At 45.9% G+C, this 23562-nt stretch overlaps 2 protein-coding genes across 3 annotated transcripts; both read left to right on the top strand.

Annotated features, from left to right (window-relative positions):
- Nucleotides 1–5277: 5277 nt before the first annotated feature.
- LOC119846097 (olfactory receptor 52E2-like) lies at nt 5278–8246 on the top strand. 2 transcript variants are annotated; one of them, XM_043503962.1, is made up of 2 exons: nt 5278–5482; nt 7311–8246. In XM_043503962.1, exons 1-2 carry the CDS (start codon nt 5465–5467, stop codon nt 8244–8246), a joined length of 954 nt encoding a protein of 317 aa, XP_043359897.1. In that variant the 5' UTR covers nt 5278–5464. The 2 variants fall into 2 exon arrangements, with proteins under 2 accessions (XP_043359897.1, XP_038235185.1); XM_038379257.1 differs by lacking the exon at nt 5278–5482 and having other exon boundaries at nt 7248–8246.
- Nucleotides 8247–19600: 11354 nt separating this feature from the next.
- LOC119863335 (olfactory receptor 52R1-like) lies at nt 19601–20734 on the top strand. Its single transcript, XM_038421650.2, has one exon. The coding sequence runs from the start codon at nt 19664–19666 to the stop codon at nt 20732–20734; it is 1071 nt and encodes a 356-aa protein (XP_038277578.2). The 5' UTR covers nt 19601–19663.
- Nucleotides 20735–23562: the final 2828 nt, after the last annotated feature.

Here is a 23562-nt window from a genome sequence, read left to right as displayed (position 1 = left end):
TCCATCCTAAGTGCAGGACCCTGCATTTATCCTTATTGAACCTCATTAGATTTCTTTTGGCCCAATTCTCCAATTTGTCTAGGTCCTTCTGTATCCTATCCCTCCCCTCCAGCGTATCTACCACTCCTCCCAGTTTAGTATCATCCGCAAATTTGCTGAGAGTGCAATCCACACCATCCTCCTGGTCATTTATGAAGATATTGAACAAAACGGGCCCCAGGACCGACCCCTGGGGCACTCCACTTGACACCGGCTGCCAACTAGACATGGAGCCATTGATCACTACCCGTTGAGCCCGACAATCTAGCCAGCTTTCTACCCACCTTATAGTGCATTCATCCAGCCCATACTTCCTTAACTTGCTGACAAGAATGCTGTGGGAGACCGTGTCAAAAGCTTTGCTAAAGTCAAGAAACAATACATCCACTGCTTTCCCTTCATCCACAGAACCAGTAATCTCATCATAAAAGGCGATTAGATTAGTCAGGCATGACCTTCCCTTGGTGAATCCATGCTGACTGTTCCTGATCACTTTCCTCTCCTCTAAGTGCTTCAGGATTGATTCTTTGAGGACCTGCTCCATGATTTTTCCAGGGACTGAGGTGAGGCTGACCGGCCTGTAGTTCCCAGGATCCTCCTTCTTCCCTTTTTTAAAGATGGACACTACATTAGCCTTTTTCCAGTCATCCGGGACTTCCCCCGTTCGCCACGAGTTTTCAAAGATAATGGCCAAGGGCTCTGCAATCACAGCCGCCAATTCCTTCAGCACTCTCGGATGCAATTCGTCCGGCCCCATGGACTTGTGCACGTCCAGCTTTTCTAAATAGTCCCTAACCACCTCTATCTCTACAGAGGGCTGGCCATCTCTTCCCCGTTTTGTGTTGCCCAGCACAGCAGTCTGGGAGCTGACCTTGTTAGTGAAAACAGAGGCAAAAAAAGCATTGAGTACATTAGCTTTTTCCACATCCTCTGTCACTAGCTTGCCTCCCTCATTCAGTAAGGGGCCCACACTTTCCTTGGCTTTCTTCTTGTTGCCAACATACCTGAAGAAACCCTTCTTGTTACTCTTGACATCTCTTGCTAGCTGCAGCTCCAGGTGCGATTTGGCCCTCCTGATATCTTTCCTACATGCCCGAGCAATATTTTTATACTCTTCCCTGGTCATATGTCCAACCTTCCACTTCTTGTAAGCTTCTTTTTTGTGTTTAAGATCCGCTAGGATTTCACCATTAAGCCAAGCTGGTCGCCTGCCATATTTACTATTCTTTCGACTCATCGGGATGGTTTGTCCCTGTAACCTCAACAGGGATTCCTTGAAATACAGCCAGCTCTCCTGGACTCCCTTCCCTTTCATGTTAGTCCCCCAGGGGATCCTGGCCATCTGTTCCCTGAGGGAGTCAAAGTCTGCTTTCCTGAAGTCCAGGGACCCTCCCATGGAGTACAAAAGAGGTGGGACAAAGGACCCTGCAGAACGGAACATGACCATAAGTTGTAAGGGGTGTGGCTAGGGGCATGCACTGCCGGTATATTTGGACTGGCTAAGGAGGAGGGAATAGGGAATTGGAAATGGGAGGTGGGAGGTGGGAATGGGGAATGGGGACACACACAAAAGGCTCTGTGGTGTCAGACCGGTGTCAGTTGGGAAGGGAATACTGGGAAACAGACTCTATCGATGTATAAAGATAAGCCCGATTGGTATAAAGGACTTCGGAATATGCTTGATTGGAAACTAACCCCAATAAACATTGTATTGTCTGCACTTTGGACTTCTTGTCTGTTGCTCTCTGTCTAGGTAAACAGAACTTTGCAAGCACGCATGGGCGTAACACTACAATGTTTTGCAACACTTGAATGTTTGAAATACAAAAGAGATTTATGCTCAGAAACAGGTGATGGTGTCGTGTCTTCTCCTCTTTGAGGGAGGGGCAGACTGGGTAATACGTTTACACCGGCCATGCTTCTGACCAGGGCAAGACAATACACCTCTGGGATCTAGGCTGGGGAGCTGCAGGGAACTGGCTGAAACCTCTCTGTTGTTGGTTCAGGAGTGGCTAGTGAAAGCATTCATGTAACTCAGCTGGCAATGTCCCTGTTGTGTAAGTGCATGACCTGGAGAGGATTGCAGCCTGTCACAGGCTCACAGTGTGAGACAGAACCCAGACTGTTATGCCAGAGGTCTCAGCTGGATCCTAGTTCCAGGTTACCCCCCAAAAAATCCATCACACTGACCCAATAAACAGGGACAGCTAGACCTTGAATCCATTTCATGCTTGTCACACTCTTAGTTACTTAGAGAAAGGCCGTGGTTGGAGCAGGGAAGTCAGGACTCCTGGGTTGTGTCTGTCATTCTCTCTGTGACACTGGCCAAGTCACGTCTCCCTGGGCCTCAGTTTACTTATCTGTATAATGTGAATATGTTCATTATAACTGTCTTTTGCTAGGTGTTCTGACAATCCTTCAGCAAAAGTTGCTGCCCAGAATGATGATAGTTACTGATGAGAATTACTGATTTCTGATCCCTTAGCAACAGCCCCGTGTGCCTCCTAAAACTGCTCATGTCTCCCCTCAGTCATCTGTCTGGAGATCTATCTAGCTACTATCTACCAATACATCCTAGGTATTTACAGGGTATCAGATCCTAGGGAGATCTAGGTACTATCCCTAGTTTTCTTACTAATTAACAATAATTGTTAAACATACACAAATGCACAGAAAGAAAAGGAGTACTTGTGGCACCTTAGAGACTAACAAATTTATTTGACACGGCTGCTATTATGAAATTTATTTGAGCATAAGCTTTCATGAGCTACAGCTCACTTCACCAGATGCATGCAGTGGAAAATACAGTGGGGAGCTTTATATACACAGAGAACATGAAACAAAGGGTGTTACCATACACACTGTAACGAGAGTGATCAATTAAGGTGAGCTTTTACCTTCTGGTACTCCTTTTCTTTTTGCAAATACAGACTAACATGGCTACTACTCTGAAATAAATGCACAGAGCAGCCAATTCCTCTCTGACTCAGTGGAGAGCCCAAGAGTTCTCATCTCAGCTTGGGAAGGTCCCTTAATTACTGTTTACTCCAAAACCTGGATAAATAGCACAGAAGCTCAGAAAGGCTGGTTTCCAGCCTGTTTACATTCAGATGCCATTTCTTCCCTCAAGGCCAAGCAAACCCTCCTGGGACTGTACATAGTTATATTATAAAGGTGCACGACCCTGTGTCGGCTCTCGGCGTGGGATGCTGCTGCAGATGCTGGCGTGAGAGAAGTCTGGGACACGGCTACTGGAGAAGGATTCCCAGGGAAGACACTTCCAGCTCAGGATTCACAGGTACCATCTCTTGCTGATGTGCTCACCTGCTCAACAAACCCAGTGCAACATAGCCATGATGAGACAGAGAATAGGTCTGTGTCCCTTTCTGTACTGAATGGCCATTAAACAACCCAGGTGATGAGTTTGCTCTGGTATCATGGGCCAAAATGTCCCTCTTTGCTGTACCCCTCCCTCCCCTACTCAGGCTCATGGCCTCCAGCCCCAGGGTGGCTGCATTTCTGTGTCACAGTGGATCCTTTAGGGTGAAAGGTTTTACAAGATGTATGATACATGACCAAATTCTGAGGCTGTGGCTGGAGAGAAGTTTATATTGGATTTGGAAAAGGTTCAGAAAAGGGCAACAAAAATTATTAGGGGTATGGAACGGCTTCCCTATGAGGAGAGGTTAATAACACTGGGACTTTTCAGGTTGGAAAAGAGGCAGCTAAGGGGAGATATGATTGAAGTTTATAAAATCATGACTGGTGTAGAGAAAGTAGATAAGGAAGTGCTATTTACTCCTTCTCATAACACAAGAACTAGGGGGTCACCAAATGAAATTAATGTGTAGTAGGTTTAAAAGAAATAAAAGGAAGTATTTCTTCACACAACCCACAGCCAACCTGTGGAACTCCTTGCCAGAGGATGTCGTGAAGGCCAAGACCATAACAGGGTTAAAAAAAAACTAGATAAATTCATAGAGGATAGGTCCATCAGTGACTATTAGCCAGGATGGGCAGGGATTGTGTCCCTAGCCTCTGTTTGCCAGAAGCTGGTAATGAGCGACAGGGGATGGATCACTTGATGATTCCCTGTTCAGTTCATTTCCTCTGGAGCACCTGGCACTGGCCACTGTAAGGATACTGGGCTAGATGGGCCTTCAGTCTGACCCAGTGTGGCCATTCTTATGTTCTTATGAGAACAATATTCTCCATGTTTTTAGGGCAGCCTTTCAAAAATATGAAAACTGCAGTCCTGTCCCCCCCTTCATCTCCTTTTTTCCAACATTTCCATTTCCCTCGGCTTCCATACAAGGCTTGCATTCCATTCTTGGACCATCTTTTTCTCTCGCCTCTGGATCCTTTCCAGTTTCTCTACATCCTTTCTATACAGCAATGACCAAAATTGGACACAGTACTGCAACTGAGGCCTAGCCAGTGCTGAGTAGACTGGTAGTATCAGCTGCAGAGACTTTCATGCTATGCTTCTACTAATACAACCTTCTTATGCATTGGACACAGTACTCCTACATCAACCTATCCCCGGGGTAGACAGCATGAGGTTGAAGGAAGAATTCTTCCATCAACCTAGCTACCACCTATCAGAGAGGTGGATCACCGCCATCAGTGTAAGTGGTATCTACACTGTAGTGGTAAGGCAATGCAGCTGTGACATTTTAAGTGTAGACAAACCTCAAGCAAATCTTTCAGAGAAGCATCCAGTCTGGATCTCCAGACATGAGGAGTTGGAGAATCCTCCACTTCCCTTCATAATTTGTACCAACAGTAATTCATCCTCAGTGCTAAACATTTGGCCTTTATTTCTATCTGGAATGTGACTGGCTTCAGCTTCCAGCCTTTGGGTCTTGCTCTGCCTTTCTCTGCTAGATAAAGAGCACTTTAGTAACCACGATTTTCTCCCCATGACAGTTTCCACTTGATCATCCTTTTGATAAGATAAATAGATAAAGCTCTTTAAGTTTCTCTCTGTGTCAGTCATTTTCTCCAGCCTCCAGTCATTTTGGTGGATCTTTTCTGCACCATTTGCTATTTTTTGAAATGTGGACCCCAGGACTTGGGGCAGTCGGTTTCACCAAGGCCATGTGCAGGGGTAAAACCCTCCCGCTGCTCCAACTCACCACTCTCCTGTCTATGCATCCAAGGATCGCATCAGCCCTGTTGGCCACAGCATCGCACTGGGAGCTCACGATGAGTTGGTTGTCCACAGTGACCCCTGCATTGGATAATAGAGTGTCCTAGGCTGTTTGAATGCATTAAAACATTTTGTTTGATTTTACCGGCTCACCAAACATCACAGATCAATTGTTATTCCTGCCCTGGCCGCCTCTTTTTGACCACTGTGCCAATCTTTGGATTTTCTACAAATTTTATCTGCAGTTATTTTCCATTTATTTCCAGATCATTGATGAAAATATTGAATAGCATTGGGTGTAGAACAGATATCTGCCGAACCTCACTAGAAACAGCCCTACTTACTGACAATGGCTCATTGACAACTGCTTTCTTATAGATCTGTCAGTTCGCCAGTTTTTAGTCTATTTAGCATGTGCTCTGTAAAATTGGGTTCATTTGACAGACCTGTTTTCCATAAACCATGTTCTTGACTGGCATTAATTCTATTCCTAAATTATTTTTAACTAATCCTATCCCATCTTTTCCCTTGTATCATAACCTTGTCAAATTTTTTCTCCCTTTATTTTGTAATAGTTTCCATTTAACACAGAACTGTCCTGAATTTCCCTTCTTTTTGTTTTGGCTTTGTTGCTGCCTGATTGCTTTCTTCTCATTTCAAATCTTTGTGTGGTTGATCGATCGTTCATAATTCTGTTGTTCGTAATTCTAAGGTTCTACGGTTGATGCTGTTTTACATCCTCAACAGCTAATGGGACTGGAAAGTATTTCATCATCTCATGTGATATGAGTATCTCATACTGTTTCTTTTCAAATGCAGAACAAAACTATTTCTTGAACACATAATTGCCCTATGCCTTTTCTAGGATTTTGTTTGTTCTTAATATGCTTAAAAACCTCCTTTGTGTTATCCTTAGCCATACCAAGAATGGATTTTTCCCTGATTTCCTTAAGGTCCCTTATCAATTTTCATAACTTCAAATATGTATTGCTTTCTATATATTTTCTCCCTTCCCCATTTTTATAAATTGTTTTTTCACTTTTAATAAATAAATAAATGTGCAACTGAACTGGGTTTTTAGCCAAACTTGTCCACTTTCTTGATTGTGGAATTGTGACATTTTAGCTATCAAATAAACTCTTCTTAAAGAACTCCCAATTTTCATTCCCGGTTTTATTTTCCTCCCAATCAGTTTTGCTGATACTTTGCCTCAGCTTTGGAGAAGAAGCCCTTTTGAAGCACTGTTTCTATAGATGTTAATGGTAGCGAACTGTTCTCTGTTTGTCCATTGGAATGGAATCAGTTCATTCTTTATTTTTCTCTCCTCTAACACATGCCCCCTTCTTTGCCTCTTCTCTAAACTAAATAGTCCCAGACTTTTCATTCTGTCCACCTATGGCAGCTTCCCCGTTCTCATAGACTGCCTTGGAAACCCCCATTCTACCTACTGTATCCTTTCTGGAGACTGAGTGAACAAAACTCAGTGCACGTCTACAGCAGGGTTTTCTCCACCCTATTCCATAAGGATGGGAACATTGTCTTGTTTTTGCTACGACTGCGAATGAGGAGGTGTTTCCATGGAGCCCAGGTTTCTTTTCCCTGAGATGTGTCCTAGCTCAAACGTTTCCCCTGACACAACTCTTAGCAAAGCTTTGTTTCTTTCCTCTCTCAGATTTTGAGCAAGTGGGTGAATGGCAAACTCAGTACAGCATGGGTTCTCTAGTCTGCCATTCACTGAATTAAGCAACAATGAGGGATAACAAATATCCACACTTATGATTCCTGCTGGTGCCTGTTAAAGTTTCTCACACCACGACATGTAAGATTTATTGACACATGGAGCGCCATAAAACAGGGAACCAGCATTAGTAGGGGCAGTGGTTCATAATTAATTTCTCTGAATAAATGAGAATGTCATTGAACTGTGTAGGAAGAGCGAAAAATCTGCTTCACCGTGAGAACAGGTCCCAGTACTAACATTGTCTCTCCATCCAGGCATTTCTACCTGATTATCATCCTAGACCCTGGGCACATAAACAAAGTGAGGGAAACGTACATGCAGGAGACACCGTTCTGCCTTAGAGTTGGCCACTTGACCCCCTACTTCATGTCAGATTACAACACAACCGACTTCGCCAACCCCTCCACCTTCATTCTGCTGGGCATTCCTGGCCTGGAGGCAGCCCATGTCTGGATCTCCATCCCCTTCTGCACCATGTACGCCATAGCCATCTTGGGGAACTTCAGCATTCTCTTCATCGTGAAGATGGAGCCGAGCCTCCATGAGCCCATGTACTATTTCCTCTGCATGCTGGCTGTCACTGACCTGGTCCTGTCCACGTCCATCCTGCCCAAAACGCTGAGCATCTTCTGGTTCAATTCCAGGGAGATCAATTTCAGTGCCTGCCTCACCCAGATGTACTTCCTTCACTGCTTCTTAGTAATGGAGTCTGGGATCTTCGTGGCCATGGCTTTTGATCGTTATGTGGCCATCTGTGATCCCCTGAGACATTCCATCATCCTGACAAACCCCCTGGTGGCCAAGATCGGGCTGGCCGTGGCGCTGCGTGGTGGCATGCTCGTGCTCCCCTTTATTCTAGTGGCAAGGCAGTGGCCATATTGCAGAACCAACATCATACCCCACTCATACTGCGAGCACATGGCTGTGGTGAAGCTGGCCTGCACTGAAGTCCGTGTCAGTAATTACTACAGCCTCTGTGTGCTATTCTGTGTGATGGGTCTGGATCTGTTTTTTATTGCTGTGTCCTATACCCAGATCCTCAGGGCCATCTTCAGCCTCCCCACAAAGGACGCCCGGCTCAAGACTTCTGGGACCTGTGGCTCCCACCTCTGTGCCATCTTAGCCTTCTACATCCCATGTCTCTTCTCCGCCCTCACGTATCGGCTTGGAAAAAATATGGCCCTGCATTTCCATGTTCTCATTGGCAGCATTTACCTTCTGATGCCCCCAATGCTAAACCCTATTATCTATGGGGTGAGAACCAAACAGATCCGGAACAGGCTGCTCCGGCTCTTTACTCATAAAGGGACCTAAAGTTTTCTCCTAGTGCTCTGACTCTCAGACCGAGCTCCGTGCAGAGCTGACTGGTGACATGGTCCTGGGCCCTCTTCCCTGAATCACTGACTGGACACTCAAAGAGACATTAAACCCTTTCCTGGCCTTACCGTGAGGTGTCAGGGTGACAAACTAGGGAATTTGTTTGTGTAGAACACATTAACTCATAGGGCTTCCACCTCTCTTATTGCTGGTAACAAGACCCCTGACACCCTGCCCCTTGCCCGTCCTCTTCCCACATAGCACAACCTCCTTTTCCCCCTATTCTCTCCCTACTCCACCACGACCCTGCCCCTATTACTCAACTACAAATTCCCAAGGGAAGAGACCATTCTGAGGATAATTTGGTTTGATTTCAGTTCCCTTTTTTCCCTCCTGAGGGCCTGTAGCTGGCAGGGTCCCAGCAATGGGGATGTGCTGGGAGATCTTTGCCCTTAGCCAGGCCTTGGGGGCCGGGCAAGGAAAGATCTGCTTTGAAGCTACGAGGACAAAAGCTGAGAGAGGCCGAAGGATAAGCCCCTGCGTCAGCTGGGAAGGCGGGATGCTGGGCGGAGGCTGGGGTGAGGTCGGTAGCTGACAGGGAGGGAGGTGAACAGCACACCTGCCATTAGCCGGCTATTCACACATGGACACGGCACCTTATCTGGAATGACAGGGCACCCATTGCCCAGGGGCTGAGGCTGGACAGGGAAGCTGAGTCTAATGTATGCTCTGCATGATGCTTTTGATCACTACATCTAGAAGCTCTTTATCTAGGCTGCTAGGCAGCATTATTCCCATGTCATGGATGGACTGAGCCCCAGTGAGGTAAAGTGATTTACCCAAGGCCACACAATAAGTCGGTGGCAGAGCTGAGAATAAGACCTGGGAGTCGTGACCCCCCCCAGCATCATTGTTCTGGCTATGAACTGGCATTGCTCCTCTGGTACCAGCACATCAACAATAACCATAACTTCAGACACAGAGGTGATACATGCACATAAACAGGATATTCATACCTAGCAAATCATAACTTCCCCATTGACACCGGACAGGACATACTTTGTACAAGGTTTGTTGCAGTTCTATAACAGTGGCAGCAACAATAACAAAAATGGTCATATTCAATCATACAGCATCACACCCTGTTCTCCTCCCACGATGGTGCCGTTAGCCACCTAAGGAAGGGGCATTGCCCGGGTTCGAGCAGGGCAAGTAGCTGGGACATGAGAGCCACTGGAAGATGGGAAGATCAGATAAAAACCTCTTTTGCTGCTTGTACAAAGACAGGACAAAAGAGTTTTTTGAAACTCCACTCTTGAGAGGTGGACATCCGTGAACTTGGCGTTTCCTCCAAGCATCACCAGCCAGCCCTCCCTGGCTTTGAACAACCTTAACTTGTGTTTGACTAAAGCATCTTCCAGAAAGGTGGCCAGGACTAGATCCACAAAGGCACTCAGGTAAATACTGAACTTAGGTGCCACTTTGTTTCTCAGCCCTGGCTTATCTGCTGCCTGACCCTGCAGGTGCCTACGGTTCCGCCAGTGGCCTGCACAAAGCAACCTGGGGGCTGACATAGCTCCCCAGCTAACGAGCTGCTTAGAGTCTTCGCTCAGGCCTCAATTCTGGTGGGATTCTCCAGCGAGGTGTCTCCCCCACCTCTCTCCAGCAGGCCCGATCCGTTAGCGGTTCTCCAACCCCGCCTCCTGGATGGGCCCTTGCAGGTTGGGAATTTGTGTGTGCATGTGCATCCATGTGTGTGTTTGTGCACATGGGTCCATGTGTGTTTGTGCATCCATTCTTAGCACTGTTACTCCCCTATCGTTCCACCTGCCCCCTTTCCAGTAGCTGTGTCTTCAGTAAGCTCCTTGGGACAGGGTGTAACAATGTGGCCTCTGGTGGGACATTACTGAGAGTATTCAGAGTAGCAGTCGTGTTAGTCTGTATTCGCAAAGAGAAAAGGAGGACTTGTGGCACCTTAGAGACTAACAAATTTATTTGAGCATAAGCTTTCGTAAGCTACAGCTCACCTCATCGGATGCATTTGGTGGAAAATACAGTAGGGAGATTTATATACACACATAGAGAACATGAAACAATGGGTTTTATCATACACACTGTAATCAGAGTGATCACTTAAGACGAGCTATTACCGGGTGGGGGAGAAGGAGGAAAACCTTTCATGGTGACAAGCAAGGTAGGCTATTTCCAGAAGTTAACAAGAACATCTGAGGAACAGTGGGGGATGGGGGTGGGGGAGAAATAACATGGGGAAATAGTTTTACTTTGTGTAATGACCCATCCACTCCCAGTCTCTATTCAAGCCTAAGCTAATTGTATCCAGTTTGCAAATTAATTCCAATTCAGCAGTCTCTCGTTGGAGTCTGGTTTTGAAGTTTTTTTGTTGAAGGATAGCCACTCTTAGGTCTGTAATCAAGTGACGGGAGAGAATGAAGTGTTCTCCAACTGGTTTTTGAATGTTATAATTCTTGACGTCTGATTTGTGTCCATTCATTCTTTTACGTAGAGACTGTCCAGTTTGGCCAATGTACATGGCAGAGGGGCATTGCTGGCACATGATGGGATATATCACATTGGTAGATGCGCAGATGTAGGAGCCTCTGATAGTGTGGCTGATGTGATTAGGCCCTATGATGGTGTCCCCTGAATAGATATGTGGACAGAGTTGGCAACGGGCTTTGTTGCAAGGATAGGTTCCTGGGTTAGTGGTTCTGTTGTGTGGTGTGTGGTTGCTGGTGAGTATTTGCTTCAGACTGGGGGGCTGTCTGTAAGCAAGGACTGGTCTGTCTCCCAAGATCTGTGAGAGTGATGGGTCGTCCTTCAGGATAGGTTGTAGATCCTTGATGATGCGTTGGAGAGGTTTTAGCTGGGGGCTGAAGGTGATGGCTAGTGGCGTTCTGTTGTTTTCTTTGTTGGGCCTGTCCTGTAGTAGGTGACTTCTGGGTACTCTTCTGGCTCTGTCAATCTGTTTCTTCACTTCAGCAGGTGGGTATTGTAGTTGTAGGAATGCATGATAGAGATCTTGTAGGTGTTTGTCTCTGTCTGAGGGGTTGGAGCAAATGCGGTTATATCGTAGCGCTTGGCTGTAGACAATGGATCGTGTGGTGTGATCTGGATGAAAGCTAGAGGCATGTAGGTAGGAATAGCGGTCTGTAGGTTTCCGATATAGGGTGGTGTTTGTGTGACCATCGCGTATTAGCACTGTAGTGTCCAGGAAGTGGATCTCTTGTGTGGACTGGTCCAGGCTGAGGTTGATGGTGGGATGGAAATTGTTGAAATCATGGTGGAATTGCTCAAGGGCTTTTTTTCCATGGGTCCAGATGATGAAGATATCATCAATGTAGCGCAAGTAGATTAGGGGCATTAGGAGACGAGAGTGAGGAAGTGTTGTTCTAAGTCAGCCATAAAAATGTTGGCATACTGTGGGGCCATGCGGGTACCCATCGCAGTGCCGCTGATTTGAAGGTATACATTGTCACCAAAAGTGAAATAGTTATGGGTGAGGACAAAGTCACAAAGTTCAGCCACCAGATTAGCCGTGACATTATCGGGGATACTGTTCCTGATGGCTTGTAGCCCATCTTTGTGTGGAATGTTGGTGTAGAGGCTTCTACATCCATCGTGGCCAGGATGGTGTTTTTAGGAAGATCACCAATGGACTGTAGTTTCCTCAGGAAGTCAGTGGTGTCTCGAAGATAGCTGGGAGTGCTGGTAACGTAGGGCCTGAGGAGGGAGTCTACATAGCCAGACAATCCTGCTGTCAGGGTGCCAATGCCTGAGATGATGGGGTGTCCAGGATTTCCAGGTTTATGGATCTTGGGTAGCAGATAGAATACCCCAGGTCAGGGTTCTAGGGGTGTGTCTCTGCAGATTTGTTCTTGTGCTTTTTCAGGGAGTTTCTTGAGCAAATGCTGTAGTTTCTTTTGTTTCAGAGTAGCAGCCGTGTTAGTCTGTATTCGCAAAAAGAAAAGGAGTACTTGTGGCACCTTAGAGACTAACAAATTTATTAGAGCATAAGCTTTCGTGAGCTACAGCTCACTTCATCGGATGCATTTGGTGGAAAAAAAACTTTTTTAGTTTCTTTTGGTAACTCTCAGTGGGATCAGAGGGTAATGGCTTGTAGAAAGTGGTGTTGGAGAGCTGCCTAGTAGCCTCTTGTTCATATTCCGACCTATTCATGATGACGACAGCACCTTCTTTCTCAGCCTTTTTGATTATGATGTCAGAGTTGTTTCTGAGGCTGTGGATGGCACTGTGTTCTGCATGGCTGAGGTTATGGGGTAAGCGATGCTGCTTTTCCACAATTTCAGCCCATGCACGTCGGCGGAAGCACTCTATCTAGAAGTCCAGTCTGCTGTTTTGACCTTCAGGAGGAGTCCACCCAGAATCCTTCTTTTTGTAGTGTTGGTAGGAAGGTCTCTGTGGATTAATACGTTGGTCAGAGGTGTGTTGGAAATATTCCTTGAGTCGGAGACATCAAAAATAGGATTCTAGGTCACCACAGAACTGTATCATGTTCTTGGGGGTGGAGGGGCAAAAGGAGAGGCCCCGAGATAGGATAGATTCTTCTGCTGGGCTAAGAGTATAGTTGGATAGATTAACAATATTGCTGGGTGGGTTACGGGAACCACTGTTGAGGCCCCGTGTGGCATGTAGTAGTTTAGATAGCTTAGTGTCCTTTTTCTTTTGTAGAGAAGCAAAGTGTGTGTTGTAAATGGCTTGTCTAGTTTTTGTCCTATCCTGAGTGACCCATCACTCTCACAGATCTTGGGAGACAGGCCAGTCCTTGCTTACAGACAGCCCCCCAACCTGAGGCAAATACTTACCAACAACCACACAACAGAACCACTTAACCCAGGAACCTATCCTTGCAACAAAGTCCGTTGCCAACTCTGTCCACATATCTATTCAGGGGACACCATCATAGGGCCTAATCACATCAGCCACACTATCAGAGGCTCGTTCACCTGCGTATCTACCAATGTGATCTATGCCATCATGTGCCAGCAATGCCCCTCTGCCATGTACATTTGCCAAACTGGACAGTCTCTACGTAAAAGAATGAATGGGCACAAATCAGACGTCAAGAATTATAACATTCAAAAACCAGTTGGAGAACACTTCAATCTCTCTGGTCACTCGATCACAGACCTAAGAGTGGTAATTCTTCAACAACAAAAAACTTCAAAAACAGACTCCAATGAGAGACTGCTGAATTGGAATTAATTTGCAAACTGGATACAATTAACTTAGGCTTGAATAGAGACTGGGAGTGGATGAGTCATTACACAAAGTAAAACTATTTCCCCATGGTATTTCTCCCCCCCACCCCACCCCCCACTGTTCCTCAGATGTTCTTGTTAACTGCTGGAAATAGCCTACCTGCTTGTCACCATGAAAGGTTTTCCTCCTTCCCCCCACCCCCTGCTGCTGGTGATGGCTCATCTTAAGTGATCACTCTCCTTACAGTGTGTATGATAAACCCATTGTTTCATGTTCTCTCTGTGTGTGTATATAAATCTCCCCTCTGTATTTTTCACCAAATGCATCCGATGAAGTGAGCTGTAGCTCACGAAAGCTTGTGCTCAAATAAATTTGTTAGTCTCTAAGGTGCCACAAGTCCTCTTTTTCTTTTTACTGAGAGTATTGATTCAGGACAAATTGCTTAGAGCAGGGCAGTCACAGTCTAAGGCTGGGGGTCCTTCACTACTAAGGCACCAAAGCAGCCAGATAAAGAGGACTTTGGTTTCACCCCACAGGGTAACCACAAGTCAAACATATGATTCCCTCAAACACTCCACTATCACCACCAGCACCACTCCTTATGGGGACGAATGGTTATGAAAACCAGTAAAAGAAAAAAAGGTTGTCCCAATCCCAAAGTACCAAGCCTCTGCTCCAGGTCACTGTATAACTCAGATTTCATCCACAAATCACGTTGCCAATCCTTTAGAATCTCATATCTAAAGGTTTATTCGTAAAAAGAAAGAAATATAGATGAGAGTTAAAATAGGTTAAATGGAAACAAATACGAACAATTGCAAAGTTCTCACTTCAGCCTTGTTTCAGGCTTGATGAGATTACTGCTGATCAAGTCTCTGGAGTACAAACATCCCAGCTTGGATGGGTTGTTCAGTCCTTTGTTCAGAGCTTCAGTTTGTAGCAAAGTCCCTCCAGAGGTTAGAAGCAGGCTTGAAGACCTGATGGAGGGGTTTCCAGGGCCTTTTATATCCTCTGCCATGTGCAAGAACATCCCTTTGTTCTTACTGGGGAAAATCACAGCAGCAAGATGGAGTTTGGAGTCACATGTGCAAGTTACAAATCCATGCCTGACTCAGTTTGCAGGTAGAGCAGCCATTGCTCACATGCTACCTTGAATGTTCCCAGGAACATTGCTCAGATGCGGATTGGAGTCTCCCAAGGCCCATTGTCAATTAAGTGTTTCTTGATTGGGCATTTACTCAGAATAGTCCTTTCTCAAGAAGCTGGCCAAATGCTTCACTGATGTTACTCAGAATCAAACACCTTAAGATACAAATACATAGCCCATATTCATAACTTCAAAATGTTACACACAAGGCTTCCAAAATACAAATAATGATCATAAATAATAAACAAAATAATCCACACAAGTAAGTGCCTAGCTCCCACCACCCTTCATTGCCTTTAGCTACAGAGGAAGATCAAACCATGCTTGCCAGCTACAGAGTGTTAGTAACTTGAATACAGGAGGAAATGCCCCCTGTTCAGCTCAGACAGGAAAATTTGTTCTGTCTCATAACAGTGCTTAAAATCCCAGGTGCTCCACACCAGAGAAACACCCCCAATTAGCCAGATGATCAGACTGAGAACTCAGCTATGGAAATCCAACCACCCTCCACCAGGGCAGTCCTGGAAACTCTTACTCAGCCTGGAACATTCAATCTCAATCCCACCTGGGAGACACTAGGAGGAAATGAACCGAGATGGAGAGAACAAATCGAATGCAAACACTAATCCAGTCTCTATCCTGCCTACAGAGTGGGAGTCCATTTCCCTCTTGGCGTGAGAGAGAGACTGTGGTTAGGGCAGGGGAGTCACGACTGCTGGGTTCTGTCTGTCATTCTGCCATTCAAGCTCTGTGTGACCTTGGCCAGGTCACATCTCTCTCTGCCTCAGTTTACCTATCTGTAAAATGGGGATATGTTCATACTGACATTCCTGAGTCTTTTTGAAATCCTTCAATGAAAGGTGCTGCACAGCATGATGTCTCCCCTCAGGCATCTGTCTCCAGATCTGTCTCTCTACTATCTACCCAGCCATCCTGGGTATTTACAGGGTATCAGACCCTATGGAGACCTAGGACTAATCCCTAGTTTTTCTTCCTAATCAACTATATTTTTTACATATACACAAATACACAGAGCAGCCAATTCCTGTCTGACTCAGCGGAGAGCCGAAAAGAGTTCTCATCTCACTTTGGGGAAGTCCCTTAATTACTCTTTACTCCTAAAGCTGGATAAATAGCACAGAAGCACAGACAGGCTGGTCTCAAGCCTGTTTGCATTCAGATGCTGCTTCTCCCCTAGATTTTGAGGAAACCCCTCTGAGACTGCACAGAGCTCTATTATAAATGGTGCATACCCCTGTTTCGGCTCTCAGCGTGGGATACTGTTGCAGATGCTGGGGTGAGAGAGGTGTGGGGCAAGGCTACCTGAGGGGGATTCCCAGGGAAAACACTTCTGTCTCAGGATTCACAGGTACCATCTCCTGCTGGGGAGCTCACCTGCTCGACAAACTTAGTGCAACGTGGGCAGGATGGGATAGACGGTAAGTCTAGGGTCCTTTCTGCCTTGCACAGCCATTAAACATCCCAGGGCCTTTGCCACAGGGGATGAGTTTGCTCCAGTATTTTCTGTGCACACCTGTCCACCCCAGCTGAAAAATTTGGAAAATTTACATCCAACTGAAAATGAGGTCTTCTTATTTAAGGTCTCAAACAACTTTAAGTAAAGGTGGTGCCATCTACAATGGCCAATCTATTTGTGAATCCCATTCAGCTATGCCAGGGGTCGGCAACCTTTCAGAAGTGGTGTGCCGAGTGTTCATTTATTCACTCTAATTTAAGGTTTCGCGCACCAGTAATGCATTTTAACATTTTTAGAAGGTCTCTCTCTATAAGTCTATATTATATAACTAAACTATTGTTGTATGTAAAGTAAATAAGGTTTTTAAAATGTTTAAGAAACTTCATTTAAAATTAAATTAAAATGCAGATCTTATCAGTTTAGGGTGATCCTTGCCCTTGTTTTCCTTGCTGAGTTTTCCAATGTCTGGCACATATTTGGATACTTTAAGCTGCACACAGGCTTCTGAGTGATCAGTTGTTAACCAGCTCCGAGAGGGACAGAGAACAGATTTCATGTGTGAAAATACCTGCACACACAGGTATGTGGATCCAAATGCTGAAAGCATTGCAAACGCAATTTTCTTCAAACAGTTAAATTGCACTGGCAGGAACGTCCAGCAGGTCAGAATAGAGGTCCCATGATCTCTCTCAGTAGCTTCAAGTGCACTCCGCAGATCTCCAAACTTTGATGCCCACATTTCTGAGCTTTTTAACTGAATAAGCTGCATTTCGAAATCTTCAACACCCATCCACTGAAATACAGACAAATCCAAGTCGCTTTCATTGAATTTTTCAGGTTTAATTAGAAAAGAAAGCATTGGGCCAAATCGCTGGAAATCTTGAAATCTGTCAAAAAATTCTGATTCCAGTTCTTGCATGTAAATTCTAATCTCAGTGTCAAACGCAGCGCGCTGTTCCACGTGGCAAGATAGTGATGTAAGCAGCAAATCAGGACTTACAAATATCCCAGTACAGAGGTGCTGGAACAATTTTTAAGGTTGGGGTGCTGAGCTGTGCCCCCTCTTGCCCCTGTCTGCACCCCGCACTGCCCCAGGCTGGGGACAGTGGGCCACAGTTGGGGGCAGCTGCAGAGCCCCGGGCCGGCAGCTGGGACCCTAGGCTGGCAGCAGAGCCCCCTGGACCAGTGGCCAGGACCTGGGACTGGCAACAGGCTGAATGGGGCCAGAGGATGAAACCCCAGCTAGCAGAGCACCAGCAGCCAGTACCCCAGGTCGGCCAGTGGATGAAACCCCAGCTAGCAGAGCACCAGCGGCCAGTACCCCAGGTCAGCAGCAGAGCCCCCAGGACCGGTGGCCAGGACCTGAGCAGTGTGAGTGCCACTGAAAATCAGCTCACATGCTGCCTTTGGCACAAGTGCCATAGGTTGTCTACCCCTGAGCTAAGCACTTCACTCCAATAATGTCTGTGGCAAGGAGTTCCACAGGCCAATTGTGGATTATGTCAACAATTTCCTTTTATCAGTGTTACATGTTCAGACTTTCAAGGGAATTGAATTTCACAGAAAACATAAATGCCTGGTCTGCTTTCTTCATCGATAGATTCATAGAGCTCAGAGTGAGAAGGGACCATTAGATCATCCAGTCTGACCTCCTATATAATACAGGCCATTACATTTCACCCAGTTACCCCTATATTAAGCCTCTTGACTTATGTGTCACTAAGGCCTGGTCCACATTAGGATTTTACATTGTAGAATCGTAGAGCCACAGGGTCAGAAGGGACCAAAAGGTGAGCTAGTCTAACCCACTGCCAAGAAATAGGATGTGTTCGGTCTAAACCTTCCCCAGACAGGTGACAACAATTATGACAACTTCCAGCAAAGGAGCTTTCACAACCTTCCGAGTCTTCTGTTCCATTGTCCTCCTCTTCTTACACTTAGGAAGTTTTTCCTGAGATTTCATCTAAATCTGCTCTGCTGTAGTTTGAACTCATTGCCTCTTGTCCTGCCCTTTCTGGCAAGAGAGAACAACTTTCTACCACCCTTTTTATGGAAGTCTTTGAAGATTTGAAGACTGTTACCATGTCCCTTCTTAATCTCCACTTTTCCAAACTAAACACACCTGGTTCCTTCAGCTTTCACATATGGTTTGCATTCCATCCCTTGGAAAATCTTTGTCACTTGCTGCAGGATCCAGTTTCCCTACATCCTTCCTATACATTGACCTAGCTATTACTACACTGAAGCACTATGGCAGCCCTGCTGTGGCATTTTATGTGTTGAGAAGCCCTCAAGCAGATCTTCCAGAAAAGTATCCTGTCCGGATCCACCGACATGCGGAATTGGAGAATCCACCAATTCCCTTCGCAGTGTGTGCCAATGGTTAATCATCCTGAGTGCTAAACATTTGGTCCTGATTTCCAGCTGAAATTTGTCTGGTGTTTAGCTTCCACCCATTGGGTCTTATTTGGCCTTTCTCCTCCAGATTTAAGAGCCCATTATTACTATTACTATTATTATTACTATTACTATTACTATTACTATTACTAAGTGGCAATGTTAATCTATAAGGTGCCACAGGACTCTTTGCGTCTTTTAAAGAAAACAAAAGCACCTGTGTTTAGCACAGAAGACTCCAGAAGCCCAAAATAAAGACATAAACCTGATTGTGTCTAACTAAACATTTCCTGTCCTACTTACTTATCAGTGGTTCCAAATGAATAATTTGTAGGTATAAACACTGATGATATTTCATACCTAGCCCAAGCTTTGCAGCATCCCTGCTGCCCTGTCTCTCCAGCCGAGAGAAAACAACAACCCTCGCGAAGAGGGGAGGTTCTTTTCTCAATTTTAAAAGTTTCTAATCTTCCCATTGGCTCTTTTGGCCAAGTTCCAAATCACTTCCTCTTACCTAAGCATTTTGGTGAGACTTCTTAACTTTTTACAGGCAAGGCAAGAAGAGAACAGCTACTAAAAAGGATTGTTATAACTAACTGACTGGTTGGGTATTCATAAAACGGGTGCTACGCCCCATCATTTACCACAGCAGGTGTTTCCACTGAGTTGCTGTCAATGATGCCCAGTTCTTTTCTCTGGGGTGCATCTAGCTGGGATGTTTCCCCCTGGCGCATGACTTGGCAAAAGTTTGTTTTTTTCCCACTTTCAGGGTTTGAGCAAGCAGGTAAATGGGGAACTCCCTACAGCATGAATTCCCTAGCCTGGGTTTAATTGCATTAAGGAACAATGAGGAATAACCAGTATCCAAACTCATGTTTCCAGCTATTGCCTATTAAGCTTTACCATACCAAGACAGGTAGGAATTATTGGCACATGCCATAAAATATGGAATTAGCATTCGTAGGGTCAGTAGTTCATAATTAATTTCTATGAATAATGAAAATGTCATTTTTCAGTGTGTGAAGACCAACCAATCTGCTTCCCCCATAAGAACAGCCTCCAGTAGTGATTGTCTCTCCATCCAGGCATTTGTACTGCGACCATCACACTTGACCCTGGGCACATACAGGAAGTCAGGAGAACATACAGTACATGCAGGAGACACCGTTCTGCCTCAGAGTCGGACACCTTCTCCCCTACTCCATGTCAGATTCCAACACAACCGACCTCACCAACCCCTCCACCTTCATCCTGCTGGGCATTCCTGATCTGGAGACGGCCCATGTCTGGATCTCCATCCCCTTCTGCACCATGTGCATCCCAGCCATCTTGGGGAACTTTTCCATCCTGTTCATTGTGAAGATGGAGCTGAGCCTCCATAGGCCCATGTACTATTTCCTCTGCATGCTGACCACCAACGACCTGATTGTGTCTATGTCCATCCTGCCCAAAATGCTGGCAATCTTCTGGTTCAATTCCAGGGAGATCGATTTCAGTGCCTGCTTCACCCAGCTGTACTTCATTCACTGCTTCTCAGGGATGGAGTCTGGGATCTTCGTGGCCATGGTTTTGGATCGCTACGTGGCCATCTGCCATCCCCTGAGACATTCCACCATCCTGACAAAGCCTGTGGTGGCGAAGATGGGCCTGGCTGTGGTGCTGCACTGTGGCATACTCGCACTGCCCTATCCCTTCCTGGTGAGACAGTGGCCGTATTGCAGAACCAGCATCATCCCCCAGCCTTTCTGCGCACACATATCCGTGGTGAAGCTGGCCTGCGCCGACACCCACATCAGTAGTTACTACGGCCTCTTTGTGCTACTCTGTGTGATGGGTCTGGAAGGGATTTTTATTGCTGTGTCCTATACCCAAATTCTCAGGGCTATCTTCTGCCTCCCCACAAAGGATGCCCGGATCGAGACTTTTGGAACCTACGTCTCCCACCTCTGCGCCATCTTAACCTTTTACATCCCAGGTCTCTTCTCTTCCCTCACATACCATTTTGGACAGAATGTGCCCCTGCATTTCCATGTTCTTATTGGCAACATGAACCTACTGGTGCCCCCTATGCTAAACCCCATCATCTACGGAGTGAGGACGAAACAGATCCGGGACAGGCTGCTCCTTTTCATTACTCATAAAGAGACTAAAGTTTTCCCCTGGTGCTCCGATTCTCAGACCGAGCTCCGTGCTGGTGACATGGTGCTGGGCCGCATTCCTTGAATCACTTACTGGGCAGGGAAAGAGATATTAAATCCTTTCCTGGCCTTACTATGCTGTGTCAGCATGACAAACTGGGGAATCGATCTGTGTACAACTCATTAACTCTTAGCAGTTAGAAAGGTGTCAACTATTGGACCCTGAAATCCTGCCCCCTGCCCTACCTATTCCCCAAGGCTCTATTCCTACCCCACCTGCCCTGGTCCCTGGCTTCTCTACTGCCCTCTCTCCCTCACTCAATCTTCTCCACCTCTGTCCCTGCCTCAGCTGGGCTCCCTCTACTCTGGGGCTGGGCTGGGAGCTGCTGAAGCCTGACAAGGGGCCTGCCTGTTGGTATGATGTGGCCCCAGCTGAGCAGGGCAGGCGTGGGTTAATGACCCAACACCTCCCCCTGCCCTGCAGGACCCAGGCACAGTCCGATCCCCTTCTTGGCCAGACTTTCTAGTTCATAACCAGGTACCTGACAACCCTGCATGGAACCCAGACACGAAACCAAAAAACAGAGTGTCTGGATAAAACCTAGATTGGTGGAAACCCTATTAACTCACCATTTGTTATAGGAACCATGTGTATTCTTACATCTTTGGGATTTCCTGTACTCTTCACTCGCAGACCTTGTATTAAGAGACAACAGGCTGGGGTGGAGGCATCTGTTTATAACTAGGTTTGTCATTAAAGACTATCAGCCCTAGCGAGATCTTATAGGGACAGAAGAAGGGAGTAACCGCATTCTAAATTTTGTTTTCTTCAGTTTCTCTGCAGAGGGGCAGGCGTGGAAGGAACAAAACCTCCCCAGAAGGGGGAACACAGAGAGGCGGGGTTCATCCAGCCCTTTAAAACACAGAGACTGGATGAGCCAGAAGGAGCTGAGGCAGGAGAGAGGGAATCTATGGTTGCAGGGTTATGGCTGCAGCAGAGAGACAGACTCCAACTGGAGGAGAAGTCAGGAGTTGCAGGAGGTGGCCCCTAGACACCCTAGAAGGCTCTGACCAATCCCAAAGTATGCTCCAAGGTGATGTGGATAAAGTATACATACTGGAAAACATCATCCCGACGATACATATGAAATGATGGGGTCTAAATTGTAGCCAATGATTTTAGTTCATTATTCATTTTTTGTGTGATGTTATTATTAATCAATAAATTATATCATATATTTTCGCTGTATATTAATTAAGGTTAAATTGTGGGATTATAGAAGTGCAAGACTGATCAGTATTTAGAGGAACCAAGTACTAGACATGAGTAAGACAAGCTGGAATGCAAGAACCTGTAGGTTGAGGCCTGCAAGACTTTAGCTTAGCTATTGTAGGCATTGGAGACAAGAAATGATGGCATAAGTGACTGGGAAATAACCCGATGCCCTAAGATAATGTGTCTTAATCACAGGATACAGGTTGTGCGTCAATGGTAATGAGAATAAAGGGAACTTACCCAACCTATAGAAAATTGTGGTCCCTTAAGTTTCCAGGGGACGCAGACCAATAAGAGAAAAGAGGGTGGACAATTTTATGGACGTGCGCAGAATGTAGGTATAGGCAGAATCCCATTATAAAAAGGGGATGCCCAGAGTGGGAAAACTGGGCTCCCGAGAAAGACTCCAGCAGGAACCATCCCTCTACTGATGATCAAACTATGAGAGACCCATCAGACTCTAACACTATTGTTAAGGATGGGAATAGAACTATATTGTAACTGGTGCATAGGTCTGTATAGACTTTCTATATATGCTTGGTTAATTGTAACTTTAATAAAATGTATAGAGTAGACTAGGCCTTGTACTGATGAATGTATGTGTGGTCACCCCCTTTGGTCTTTGTGTGTTCCTAGAGACTCTACATTTGAAGCAAGCAGCAGAGGTGACTTTCATTCTGTTAAGCTTGAAACTGTAGTCACCAGAGCTGAAGCCACAGTGGCATAACACCACATTACAGAATTTACTTTAAATAAAATAAAAGGATAAAAAATCAATTTTTCCATCCATCTGCACAATGAATTTTGTTATTTACACCAATATCGAGGTAAGTTGCAGATGTGGGCCACCAGTAGAAAAAAAAAGCCTAGATATAATATATTTTTTAAAAGTTACCCTTGGGCTAATTACTCCAGCCAGGACAGGTTAGGTATTTTAGAACTCACTCACTATTCAAAGAATTAAATTTAAAAGAGAGAAATAAAATTTTGAAATGCACAGACCAGTCAAAAACCTAAAACAGCACTTGGAAAGAATAAAATTACAGAGCGTAGATGTGCATTGCAGGAAATATGAAGAAGTAAGAACAACACCACATGTATGTGTTGTGATGTGACTATGAAAGACAGAATATGTGTGCATGTGAGACTGAGACTCTGTGTGTGTGTGTGTGTGTGTGTGTGAGAGAGAGAGAGAGAGTGAGAGAAAGACACACACACATACAAACACAGGCTATGTGTGTGTGAGACTGAAACAGAGTGGGTGTGTGCTGGCTTGCACTGAGAGACCATGCTCTGTCTATTTAAGCACAGCGGCACTCACCAGTCTGAAGGCTCATTCAAACCACAGCAGCTGCCAGCACCTCCATCCTCCTCCTGAGCCCTCCCCCTCCCCCACTCTGTGGAGATGGGGTACATGGATGGGGGGACGTGAGGGAGGGGGACACCTTGACATCAGCACCCCCTCCGTCCCTCTGAACAGCAAGCAGGAGAGTCCAGGGAGCAGCTGGCCAGGGGCTTCAAGGCAGAGGGCAGGAGCAGGGTGGCAGCAGACCAGCACGGGGAGGGGCATCTAAACACAAGTTGCCAGATGTGCAGAGCTGTACTAATGAAGTGCCCGACACTTGATTGACATGCGC

The sequence above is a fragment of the Dermochelys coriacea genome, chromosome 1 (assembly GCF_009764565.3).
Source record: "Dermochelys coriacea isolate rDerCor1 chromosome 1, rDerCor1.pri.v4, whole genome shotgun sequence".
Taxonomy (NCBI): Eukaryota; Metazoa; Chordata; order Testudines; family Dermochelyidae; genus Dermochelys; species Dermochelys coriacea.
The sequence above is the reverse complement of the archived record's forward strand: the minus strand, read 5'-3'. Positions and strand labels throughout refer to the sequence as shown.